The sequence below is a fragment of the Canis lupus genome, chromosome 12 (genome assembly GCF_011100685.1).
Source record: "Canis lupus familiaris isolate Mischka breed German Shepherd chromosome 12, alternate assembly UU_Cfam_GSD_1.0, whole genome shotgun sequence".
Taxonomy (NCBI): domain Eukaryota; kingdom Metazoa; phylum Chordata; class Mammalia; order Carnivora; family Canidae; genus Canis; species Canis lupus.
Genome location: NC_049233.1, coordinates 64734397 through 64747485, shown reverse-complemented (window position 1 = coordinate 64747485; position 13089 = coordinate 64734397). Strand labels below are relative to the sequence as shown.

General features: G+C 38.8%; 1 protein-coding gene across 6 annotated transcripts in view; it reads left to right on the top strand.

The window, feature by feature from the left end:
• The window catches only part of PDSS2 (decaprenyl diphosphate synthase subunit 2), a 249693-nt gene that overhangs the window by 195132 nt on the left and 41472 nt on the right, over nucleotides 1–13089 (top strand). For all 6 annotated transcript variants that reach the window (XR_005368098.1, XM_038554861.1, XM_038554863.1 and 3 more), the window contains 2 exons: nucleotides 4954–5127; nucleotides 6671–6802. Coding sequence is in view for 5 of the 6 variants with exons in the window: in XM_038554861.1 (XP_038410789.1) it covers nucleotides 4954–5127; nucleotides 6671–6802 (306 nt within the window). In the remaining variant the exon portion in view is untranslated. The remainder of the gene's footprint in view (nucleotides 1–4953; nucleotides 5128–6670; nucleotides 6803–13089) is intronic.

The following is a 13089-nucleotide window of genomic DNA, read 5'->3' as shown; positions in this document are numbered from 1 at the left end:
AGAGGGAGAAGATGCAGGCTCCCTGAGGGGAGCCTGATGTGGGACCCGATCCCGGGACTCTGGGATCATGCCCTGAGCTGAAGGCAAGATGCTCAGCCGCTGAGCCCCCCAGGCATCGCCTATCTATTACACACTTAATATACTCTATTGAATGCTTATGATTTCAGCAGAAGGCAAAACACACAAAGTCCTTGCTTTCATGCAGCCAATATTCTAGTGAAGGGGACAAGCAATAAACCATTAAACCAATACTATATGAGGAGTCTGGTAGTATCAAGGAAAAGATATTTAAAGCACAGTAAGGAAATGGGAAATGATAAGGAAAGCAGGGAGACTGAAAGATGAGTTGAAATTTGAGCAGAGAGCCCAGAGCAATGAGGAACGGAGCCTTGCAAACATCTGGGGAGAGTGCGTGACAGAGAATATAGCAAGTTCAGAGGCCTCAGAAGAGCAGGCCTGAAGTGTTAGAGAAACAGCTTGAAGGCCGATGTGGATCTCTCGGGCTTAAGCTGTAAAAGGATTACCCTTGCAGCTGAGTGAACAATAGACTGTAGACTTGTATGTATTTCATTTCACATGTGTGTGTGGGCTTATATGTAGGATTAAATCCTGGAAGTGGGATTGCTGGGTCATGGGGCAAATACATTTGGAATTTTCATGGATAAATCATGAGATTTCCATCCAGTCTCCGCTTTCCTTATCTGTGCTTGAGAGGCCTGTTTCTTCACAGCCTCATCAGCACTTAGTAAGGCTTTGAGGAGGTGGCAAATTTTTCTAATGGTTGGAAGCCCCCAAATCAAGATGTCAACAAGGTCGCTTTCCTTCTGGAGGCCGTAGGAGAGACCCATTTCCTTGCTTTTTCTCGTTTCGGCCTTCATTCCTCTGCTCATGTCCCCACCTTCCATCTTTCATCCAGCAGCATAGCATCTTCTAATCTCTTTCTCTTCTGTCACCACTTCTCCTTGTCTGACTCACCCTGCCGCTTTCCTCTGACAAGGATCCTTGTGATGACTGCACGACCACCCAGTTAATCTGGGATAATCCCTCCATCTCAGCATCCTCAATTCAGTCACATCCACAGTGTCCCTTTTGCCATGTTAAGGTAACATTTGGGGAGAGGCGGGTGCAGGGGGCACAGACATTATTAGCCTACCACAGGGAGATTGCCCATCTGTCTGGGATCAGAAATGCAAATACTTTTTCCTCCTTGTCCTTTGTCTTCTGACGTTGCCTATGGTTTTGTGATTGGTTGTTTTGCTTTTGTTTTTGCCATTTGGAGTTTACCCTTATTCTTTTAAACAAAGTCTTTTTTTTTTTTAAGATTTTATTTATTCATTCATGAGAGACACAGAAAAAGAGGTTGAGACATAGGCAGAGGGAAAAGCAGGCTCCATGCAGGGAGCCCAACGTGGGACTCCATCCCCGGACCACGACCTGAGCCAAATGCAGACACTCAACCGCTGAGCCCCCCAGGCATCCCTGGAGTTTACCCTTATAAATGGTATAATGCAGAACAGTCTGTTTTTTTTCCAGACAGCTATCCAGTTGTACCAGCACCATTTACTGAAAAGTCCATTTTTTTTCCTAAAATTTAATACATTCTTATATATAGTTTGATTTCTGGACTTTCTCATTTGTCCAGTTGTCTTTCTGTATAAAAAGTACACATTTTTTGTTAATTATTAAGGCTTGGGCAGCTGGGGTGGCTCAGCGGTTTAGTGCCGCCTTCAGCAGGGAGTGTGATCCTGGAGATTAGGGATCGAGTCCCACGTTGGGCTTCCTGCATGGAGCCTGTTTCTCCCTCTGCCTGTGTCTCTGCCCCCCTCTCTCTCTCTCTCTCTGTCTTTCGTGAATAAATAGATAAAATATTTAAAAGATAAATAGGGATCCCTGGGTGGCGCAGCGGTTTGGCGCCTGCCTTTGGCCCAGGGCACGATCCTGGAGACCCGGGATCGAATCCCACGTGGGGCTCCCGGTGCATGGAGCCTGCTTCTCCTTCTGCCTGTGTCTCTGCCTCTCTCTCTCTCTCTCTCTCTCACTGTGTGCCTATCATAAATAAATTTAAAAAAAAAGATAAATAAATAAATAAATAAATAAATAAGGCTTTATAGTATAATATGTGATATTTTTACAGTTACAATGTCTAGTAGGGCTAGACATCTGTTGCTGTTCCCATCCACCTTCCTCCCCCAGGCCCCCACACACTGCTCTCCTCCTCCTCCTCCTCCTCCTCCACCTTCTTTTTCTTCTTTTTTTGAGATTCATTTATTTATTTGACAAAGAAAGATAGCACAAGCAGGGGGAGTGGCAGGCAGAAAGAGAGGAGGAAGCAGGCTCCCCACTGAGCAAGGAACCCTGTGAGTGGCTCCATCCCAGTACCCTGGGATCACGATCTGAGCCAAAGGCAGGAGCTTAACTGAGTGAGCTACCCAGGCACCCTTTTTTTAGTTTAATGGAGTACACTTTATGGAGTTGGACTGTACTGTCTCTAAGCATGATATGTTTTTATATTTTTTCACGTTACTTGTGTTCCTTTACTAGTATTTTCACATTTTCTTTTTTTTTTTTTAATTTTATTTATCCATTCACGAGAGACACAGAGAGAGGCAGAGACATAGGGAGAGAGAGAAGCAGGCTCCATGCAGGGAGCCCGATGTGGGACTCTATCTTGGGACTCCAGGATCATGACCTGAGCTGAAGGCAGGTGCTCAACCACTGAGCCACCCAGGCGTCCCTTCACATTTTCTTTGTATCGGTTTTTCACATTTCTAAGTTTGTTCCCAGCTTTTTAATCTTTTCATAGATATAATGGAAGAAAAGACCCTATTTATAATACTTCCTGTTATTGTTTATGAAAACTATGGTTAATACATTTATCATATTATCGATTATACTCATTTTATATGCTGCTACTTATTGAATTATCTTCTTATTTAATGTAGTTTTTAGTTGAGTCTTCTAGTTTTCTCCAATATACAGTTGTATTATGTTCACATAGTGAGAGTTAAAATCTTCCTTTCTAGGGATGCCTGGTTGGCTCAGCCGTTGAGCTTCTGCCTTCAGCTCGGGACATGGTCCTGAGATGCGGGATCAAATCCTGCATTGGGCTCCTTGTGGAGAGCCCGGTTCTCCCTCTGCCTGTGTCTCTGCCTCTCTCTATCTGTGCCTCTCATGAATAAATAAATAAAATCATAAAATCTTTTAAAAAATCTTCCTTTCTAGTATATATGTCCTTTTCTTGCCTCTTCCATTACACTATTAAACAACAGTGGCGTTGTGCATCTCTCTTATTCTTGACTTAGTGAGAAAGACTCATGTTTCTTTAGAAGTATTTGCTGACTTTGGGGCTGACACAAACACATCATATTAAAGAAATATACGTCTGTTCCTATTTTATTTAGGTTTTTTTCCCCCCTCAAGAATAGAAGTTGAATTTTGTTAAATGCCTATTTAATATATATATAGAGAGAGAGGTAATATGGTTTTTATCTTTGATTTCTTAATATGGTATGTTAACTTTGTACATATAAAAATATATTCTCAGATACCTAAAATTAAATATGTTATTATTTAGGTATTATATACCTAATGTTTGATAAAACCTCTTATGTACTGTTTCTCCCTTGGGTGGCCTTTTTTATTACTACAAAATGTTATATTGCACATTTGCAACTGTTACCATAAGTGGAACTTTTTTGTTGTTTAAGTCATAATAAATAAAACTAAGCTGAGAATTTGATCTGACCAATGGGCTGAAGATACCTATCTTCAGCATGGTGAAATAAGTAGGGCTAGATCTAAACTGACCTTTTCATGGTCCTGTTCTCTTCTTATTTTTTTATTTTGTTCTCAAATAATGATGGAAGGAAGATCATGGTATGGTAGCAGGAAGAAAGTGTTTGGTTTAGTTAACCCTTCTGGATGGGTTCTAGTTAGTTTGAAGTATCAAAAAAATGAACATTGTTTTATACACCTTGATCATCATTCTTATCCTCAGGGAGCCCACAGTTAGAGCAGACTAGTCCAATAAGGCAGCCACTAATTCCTTATATCTACTAAGTACTTGAAATGTGGCTAGTGATGTGTTGAAAGCGTAAATTACACACTGATTTTGAGAACTTAGTATGAAAAGTATAAAATATCTCAATAATTTTATATTGGTTATATGTTGAAATAATATTTTGGATATATTAGGATAGATAAGATATGTCATAAAGATTAATTTCAGATTAATTTCACTTGTTTCTTTTCACTTTTTAATGTAACTACTGGCAAATTTTAAATTACATATGTGGCTTACATTATATTTTTATTGGACATTACTAGTCTAGAGGCAGTACAGTAGATGTGTGTATACCTATAGATACTACAATGATTTTCATAATTTAAAAAGATGAAATTAAATAAACTATACTTATATACTCCCTTATGTCCTTGTTTCTATTTATGGGAATAAATTTGGATGGAATATCTATCAATCATACTCCATTGTAATGTGTTACCTCCTCTGTGATTTTTTATTTAACTGTTTCTAAGAGAATGCCATTTCTTCATTATGCCCTTGACATTTCCACATAAGTTAAAGGCAATAGGCTTCTTGTGTTTTGGAATACCAGCACTCAAAACTTACATGAGTATAGAAGGGAGTTAGTTTGGAGGTCTGAGTTTCTAATTTTGCCATATCCTACAAATAAATTTTAATAGAAGTGTCCTAGTTCAAAATAAAATTGACTTCAGCATTTCATTTTTCCCGCCATTACCCTGAAACAGCAATTCCCACCCCCTTAGTTTTCTTTAGTTAGAACTGGGGTTTAGCATCCTCTAGTTCTGTCTTGATGCAATAGCCTGAGTGTTTTAAATAGTTAATTTCTTAATTCTTCTATTCTTCAAAAACCAAAACAATAAAATTGCTCCTAAAACATTTTGTAAAATCCTCTCTGTTGCATTTTTTAGGAAAATCATATCACAGAAGATATTGGAATATCGACTTGGAAGGAGCAGACTTTTCTCTCCCATGGTGCCTTATTAGCAAAGAGCTGCCAAGCTGCCATGGAATTAGCAAAGCATGATGCTGACGTTCAGGATATGGCATTTCAGTATGGGAAGCACATGGCCATGAGTCATAAGGTATTTGCACATTTTCTCCTTTTCCAGTACTTAAATAGCTAAAATGATACATAAGAAACTTCTTGCCATTTAATAAGCTGCTTTTATATCTCAAAAAAATGTTTATTGTACGCTTAAAATCTATCAGTCATAAGATGATTGTTATGTAATATAAACAGCATGCTTGGTAAGTACCGTGTAATTTTGATAGAAAGCTACAACTTACACCATATTTGGGGTGTTTGTCTTTTCTTACTACCTGAAAGGGTTCTTGAGAGAACTCTTCCAAATTATTAAATAACATGTAATGTTGCCATTTACAGAATGAAAGAATTTGCATTTTTGTTACAGTTCCCTGCAGTTTCTTACGTAAAACAAATTATGGAAAGTTAGTGAAATTTAGAAGTATACGGAGTAAAATTGAAAGCTTTAATTCTAATAATTGATTCTTTTGAATGGACATAATGAAATACAAAAAGTCTCAAGTTAGGGACGCCTGAGTGGCTCAGCGGTTGAGCATCTGCCTTTGGCTCAGGGCGAGATTTCAGTCTGGGGATCGAGTCCCACATCAGGCTCCCTGCAAGCAGCCTGCTTCTCCCTCTGCCTATGTCTCTGCTTCTCTCTCTGTGTCTCTTATGAATAAATAAATAAATCTTTAAAAATAAATAAATAAAAGTCTCAAGTTAGCTCTCTTCTATATAGGTAACCTAAAAATTCCATTTAGTATATATTTCTTTAAAAAAAAAAGATTTTATTTATTTATTCATGAGAGACACAGAGAGAGAAAGAGAGAGAGAGAGAGAGAAGCAGGCTCCACACAGGGAGCCTGATGTGGGACTCGATCCCTGGACTCCAGGATCACGCCCTGGGCCAAAGGCAGGCACTAAATGAGCCACCCGGGGATCCCCTAGTATATATTTCTTAAATGTTACTTACATAGCTCTTAAGAGATGAGAATATATATATATATGTTCAATACATGTAAAATATCTCCAGATGAGTTTTTGTATATTTTATTAAACCTTAGATTTATTTATTAAGCAATTCTATTTATTAAAACTTTATTTAAATTATTGCTTTTAGCTTAAAAAGTAAAACAAAATCTGTTGCCAAAGAGAAAAGAAATTAAAAAAAAGAGAGAAAAGAAATATGTCAGAAGAAAATTATTTTAAAGAATTTTTTTTTTTTTTTTTTTTAAATTTTTTTTAATTTTTATTTATTTATGATAGTCACAGAGAGAGAGAGGCAGAGACACAGGCAGAGGGAGAAGCAGGCTCCATGCACCGGGAGCCCGATGTGGGATTCGATCCCGGGTCTCCAGGATCATGCCCTGGGCCAAAGGCAGGCGCCAAACCGCTGCGCCACCCAGGGATCCCTATTTTAAAGAATTTTAAAGATTGTTACTCACATGACTGTTCTTTTGCTTATTAAAGTTCATCTAAAAAAATTCATCTAAGAGCTATATTCCATTTTTCACTGCATGAACTGGGTCTTTCTGAAGTAACTAAAACAGGCTAATGTGTATGCATTTTACCAATTTAACTCTTTTGACTACCCCTCCCAGATAAATTCTGATCTCCAGCCTTTCATTAAAGAAAAGACAAGTGACTCCGTGACTTTTAATCTAAACTCAGCTCCCGTGGTCTTACATCAGGAGTTTCTTGGAAGAGATTTGTGGATGAAGCAGATTGGAGAGGTAAAACAAAACTGTTCCTATTTTAGGTATCACTAGAATTGTATTTAGTTGATTTTAGAACATAATTGGTATTTCATGATGAGCCATATAATATAATAAGACCATTTTCATATAACAGGTAACATTCGTACTTTATCATATGTGTCTTTGAGGCAAGTGTTAGTTAAAAGTTAGAGATTGAAATACTGTTTTCTTATTATCTGAATTCTTAGAATACTGCAACACAAAACCAGTGCCTGTGGTGGATGCTAATTAACTCAAAGGATTTTTTTTTCCTAAAGGCTTTCAAAAATTGGGCTATGCTAATAGCACCACCCTTTAACTGACGGCAATTTCCCATCTGCAGACTCTAGCACAAGCTGCAGAATTCCAGAAGCTCCGTCTGTCAGCTCATTGGGTTATTTTAAAACAAACTTGGACCCTGAATACTCAAATCCTGAGGTATTATCAAAGAAAAGAAAAGAAAAAAAGTGGTGAAGACAGAGGGGAAAGGGGGCTTAAACTGGGTGAATTTCCTACTTTTTTGCAGAAGAGAAGGCATAAAGGCTGAGAGGGAATTTTTTTTATTTCCTTTTAACCCAGAAACTCTAGAATGATAAAGTAGTGCCCTTTTCCCCACAGCTTCATGGAATTTATGTAGCTTTGTTTTAATTGATTGGGTTAATGTGAGACTGGACTTGGGGAACCAGGCACAGCTGAGGCAGGGAGAGCAGCCATACTTAAAGCAGAGAGAGCCTAAGTGATATCTGCTTTTGGAACCATAAGATGTTCTCTCTTCTCACCCTCTTCCCTTATTGGCTTTCAAAATGCCATCAGCAGGCTTAAAATCCTTCATAGTCACCTGGTAGAAAATGAGAGGACTCATTTCTGGGGAATCTCAAGCCCAGGAGAAGAGACCTGCGGACATGGATGCTTGGGGCTCCCTCATGCCACATATCCACACAGCTCTCCTACATCCCACACGGAGGCCCACTGAGTGACGAGCCTTAGGGTATCCAAGTGCACAGTATATCCCACTGAAATAGAGTAGGTAAGAGAGGACCACTGGATGTTTGAGGAAAGCCTCTGCCATGAAAGAAGGGGTCAAAAGCAAACTGATGGAAAGGGAATTTAGAGGAAACAGACCGTGCAAGGAAAGAAAGACATTCCAAAAGCACTATCATCAATCTACTCAGTGAGAAAAGACATTAAAGTCATGAAGGAAGAACAGATGATACATAAAATATGGACAGTCCAAGAGTAAGACCTCAGAATCGTAAAACAGAAAAATCTGAAAGCAGATTTTTTTTAAATCAGAAGAACAGAAGATATGAATGAGAAAATCGCCCAGAAAGTTGAACAAAAAGTCAATAGAAGAGAAAATAAGAGAATTCAGTTCAACAGATCCAATACTTATTAGGAGTCCCAGAGAGAGAAAACAGAAAATGGAGGTAGGAAGATTAACAGCAACAACAAATTGTAAAGAAAAGAAAAATCCTAAGACTTGAAGGACCTAAGTTTCCAAATTGAAACAGTGCCCTCAATAATTAATTTTAAAAGGCTCATGCCAAGTCACATCATTATCACATTTTGAAACAATGGGGATGAAAAGAGAACCTAATACTTCCAGGAAGAAAAAGAAAACCCGACATACGAAGGATGGAGAATCAGAAAGGCCTCTCAGTAGTGACAATGAAAGCTTCAAGACAATGGACTAATAGCTTCAACATTCAAAGAGAAAATTGTTTCCAACTTAGACTTTTATGACTGTCACATTATCAAGTGCGATGTTAAATAAAGGCAATTCAAAACAGATACACAAGGTCTCGAAAAACTTTACCTCCCAAGCATCTTTTCTCAAGAGATATATTTCGGGTGATGTATTTTATTAAGACAAAGAAATAACCAAGAAAGAGAAGGACATGGAATCTAGGAACTAGGGATCAGACATAGGCTCGGGGCAGTGGGAATTCCCAGTATGACATGAAAGGAAGAATAATAATAATGCCAATAGTAAGAGCACTTATGGTGTGCCAAGCACTCTACTAATGAGCCTGAGGCATGGAGAAATGAACTTGCACACAGTCACACAGCTAGCAAGTAGTGGAGCCACGATTCAAATCCAGGCAGCTTTGCAAAGGAGCCCACATCCTTAAGTACAAGTGACACGCTACACTGTCTCTCATCCAAGCAAGTCCTGGGGTAATGGCTGTGCATCTAGTCCAAATTGGAAGAAGAGGACAGAGGTCTTCAGGAGGAATTTTTCTAAGGAAAACAATGGAACTAACATGCTTAGCCATATTGAGGATTTTTTTTAAGATTTTATTTATTTATTTGCGAGACAGCAAGCGAGAGCATGTGCATGCACACATATGAATTGGGTGTGGGGGCAATTAAGAGGGAGAAGCAGACTCCAGACTGAGGAGAGAGCCCAACACTGGGTTCCATCACAAGACCCCGAGATCATGACCTGATCTGAAGGCAGATACTCAACCCACTGAGCCACCCAGGTGCCCAACCATGTTGAGAATTAAAGACAAATTGACAACAGAGACATAGAAAACTAAGTGTTCCAGTTACTGTTGCTGCATAAGAAATTACCCCAAAACTTAGCTGTTTAAGATAACCGTGTAATTATGTTCGTGTATTTTGTGAGTCAGGAGTTTGGACAGCGCACAGAGGTGACTACTGCATGACATCTGGGGCCTCAGCTAGAATGACCCAGAGGCTGGAGGTGACTCAGCAGTGCTGGGCACTGGAATCATTTGGAGATTCAACTCATACTGGCACCTGGAATGTCAAGACCATGTTGCTGACCAACCAGAGTACTCACATATGGGTCCTCCATTTAGCTTGGCTTCCTTGCAGCATGGCAGCCTCAGAATAGTCACATTTCTTAATTGTCAGCTCAGAATTCCAAACATAAGTGTTCCAGCAAACAAAGTGGATACTGCATCTTCTTTTATTTATTTATTTTTAAAGATTTTATTTATTTTTTCATGAGAGAGACAGAAAGAGAGAGGCAGAGACATAGGCAGAGGGAGAAGCGGGCTCCATGCAGGGAGCCTGATGTGGGACTCGATCCCAGGACACCAGGATCACACCCTGAGCCAAAGCAGATGCTCAACCACTGAGCCACCCAGGGATCCCAACTGCATCTTCTTTTATGACCAGTCTCAGAAAGCACACAGTCATTTCCATCGTTTCTTATCAGTCACAAGGCCACCAGCAATCAAGAACAGTTTGTAGACTCACCTAGCAATGGGAAGAATGTCAAGGAATTTGGGGCCAAGTTTTAAAGCAGCCACATGAAACATATGGATGAAGATAAGCAGTTATTAGCTATTGTGTAAAAATTATAAATTTATAAGAAAGGAAATACAGCATAATATTCTATATGGCTTTGAGAATAATATTTATACAGCATAAAAATATAAATACAGAATATTGAATATTAAACCAAAGAGTGTCATCAGTGGGAGGAGGGTAGGGAAAAAGTATGTTTCATCATGTAAGAAATGTTAATTTTTCCTTTCATGGTAGGATCAGTAGATAATGTCTAAAATTTAAAATCAAGGAAAAGCACTGTTTGAAGGTAAATAGCAGAAGAAACAGCTAAACCAAGTGACACAGAACAGATAAGGTCTGGAGAGTGGTAGGCTGTTTTGTTTGAAGTCTTGTAGTTGACTTTTTAAATACATGTGTTTGTTTTTACTTAAAAATGTATAGTTTAGAGGCACCTGGGTGGCTAAGTGGTTGGGCGTCTGCCTTTGGCTCAGGTTGTGATCCTGGGGTCCTGAAATTGAGTCCTGCATCAGGTTCTTTTTTTTTTTTTTTTTTTTTTTTTAATTTATGATAGTCTCAGAGAGAGAGAGAGAGAGAGGCAGAGACACAGGCAGAGGGAGAAGCAGGCTCCATGCACCGGGAGCCTGACGTGGGATTCGATTCTGGGTCTCCAGTATCGCGCCCTGGGCCAAAGGCAGGCGCCAAACCACTGCGCCACCCAGGGATCCCCCTGCATCAGGTTCTGTGCAGGGAGCCTGCTTCTCCCTCTGCCTGTGTGTCTGCCTCTCTCTCTGTGTCACATGAATAAATAAATAAAATCTTTTTTAAAATATATAGTTTAAAATTGTACATAGTTTGCAACAGTAATTCCACTTCTAATAATCTATCCTCCAAGAAAGATCGGATGTGAATACTTACCTATTAAAATATGCACTAAAATACTAATTTTAAAAGGAAAAAAGTAAAATTGATTCATTTTAAAAATAGAAAAAAGGTTAAATGAAGTATAGTACAATGAAATATCATACAACTATTGAATACTGTATTACTGGGTGTATTTGTGTGTTTTTTGACAGCTGAACCAAAAATATATATACAGATGGTGTTAGTACTCTAATTGGGTTACATTAGAATACATTGCAGATTTACATTTTGGTTGAAAAGATCCAGCTAAATATGTAGAATGGAAACTACCAAGGAGAGTTGGTATTTACATATATTCCTTTGGCTATTTACATATATTCATGTATATATAAGAGTATTGAAGATGTGAATTTTAAAGAAGCTTCACAGAAAAGAGACATATTAATTTTTAGTTTCTTTGCAAGTATACAAAGTCATAAATGTAGACAACATGAGAACCTAGGATTTCCTAAACAGCTGGTGAAATATTCCCAAATCACTACGTGCAACTTGATTTTAACTTTTCAAAGGGATGTCCTTTCCAAATAACCAGTGCCATAGACAGTAACTCAAATGAATCAAATAGATCTTCTCCAGAGGTCAGTGCACCCTGCCGAGATGATGTCTCTGAGCAGATGATGTCCTGTCCACCAGCCTAGGTTCCTTGTGATACTATCTAGATCCTCATCCTTCAGGAAAAGACTGGCAATTTATTGCCCATCCCACAGCCCCGCCAGGCCGCTGTGGTTTGCTCCAGTGGCTTCAGGCCCTCCTTATAGCTCCGTGTCTACGTCATGAACAGGATCACTGGTGAAGAGAAGATTCATTCATCTGAAACAAATAAGAAATAGGAAGTTGGTTTTTGTCATGAAAGGGGAAACATTCCTCAGGTTAAAGACTCTTCACCTGAGTTTATTTTAGTCTTCGAAATTATATTGTTCATGTTTATATAAACCTCTAGATGAAGATAATGTTATTCCATAGATTTCCCCCTTAGTCAGAGTTAGGGGATGCAATTAGCATAGTGACACTTCCTTCCACTGCATTTTTGTGATCCTTTCCTGCCCAGGTGTTGAATTTTATTTCAAGATCCTTAAGGATAATAGTGAATTCACCTTTGAATTATCTATAGCACTTGGCATAGTGACTTACTTGGAATAGTCATCCAATTAATATTTGTCAAAAAAAAAAGTGTGTGTGGTATGGTTTTCACAGAATTAGGCTGTTTGATGGCAGCTCTGTTTTGTTAAATAGAAAAAGTCAAGTTGGAATAGAAAAAGTCAATAGCAGAAACAGCGCACAAAGGACCAGGTTTTTGAAAGACCTGGATTCTAGTTTGGACTCAGCTAGCATCTGTATGACCTTAATCACATTCTTTCATGTCCTTGTTATTATTTTCTGTAATATGATGCTGTTGAACCAGATCATTTCTGAGGTCCCTCTCAGCTCTCAAATAAATCTAAAACAAAGGTCTCTTAGGCAAGAGATGCATTATAAGAAAAATATTACTCTCTATTAGAAGCTTAATACTAGTTTTGACACTGAGAAATGGAAAAGTCTTGCTCCCAATGATGGAAGTCACCTATGATTTCTTATTATCACATGTAAAATCACTTCCCTACTTTACGCAGACAGGTTTGTGTCCCATCTACCCTTTCGATCTCGTACTTCGGGAGAGTGAGAATTAATGACTAGACAGGGAAGGGAAGAGGAGATCACATACCCATTCAACATCTCGCATACCCTTAGTACGCATTCAACATCCTTGTGAAGCCAGGAAGAAGAAACTTCTGGAATTTTTCATATCAGGGCACTGCTACCTCCTCTTCAACTTCCGAAGTCTTAAGATTAGATAGCTTAGATAGCTGTCTTCCATCACACCTGAAAGCAGGCAGTGAACGTACACACACACACACACACACACACACACACACACACACACACCATACCCTTTTGTAAGAAGCAGTTAAGGGCACCAGGCCAGCCCTGAAACAGCTGAAAAATATTTGTTGAACAACGTTTCCATACTAAATTCTACCTTAATTTTAAATTTAAATTTGTAGCTGCTGAAAAATAATGATCAGGTAAAAATACTGAGTGAATGGGTGATTCACCCTAGG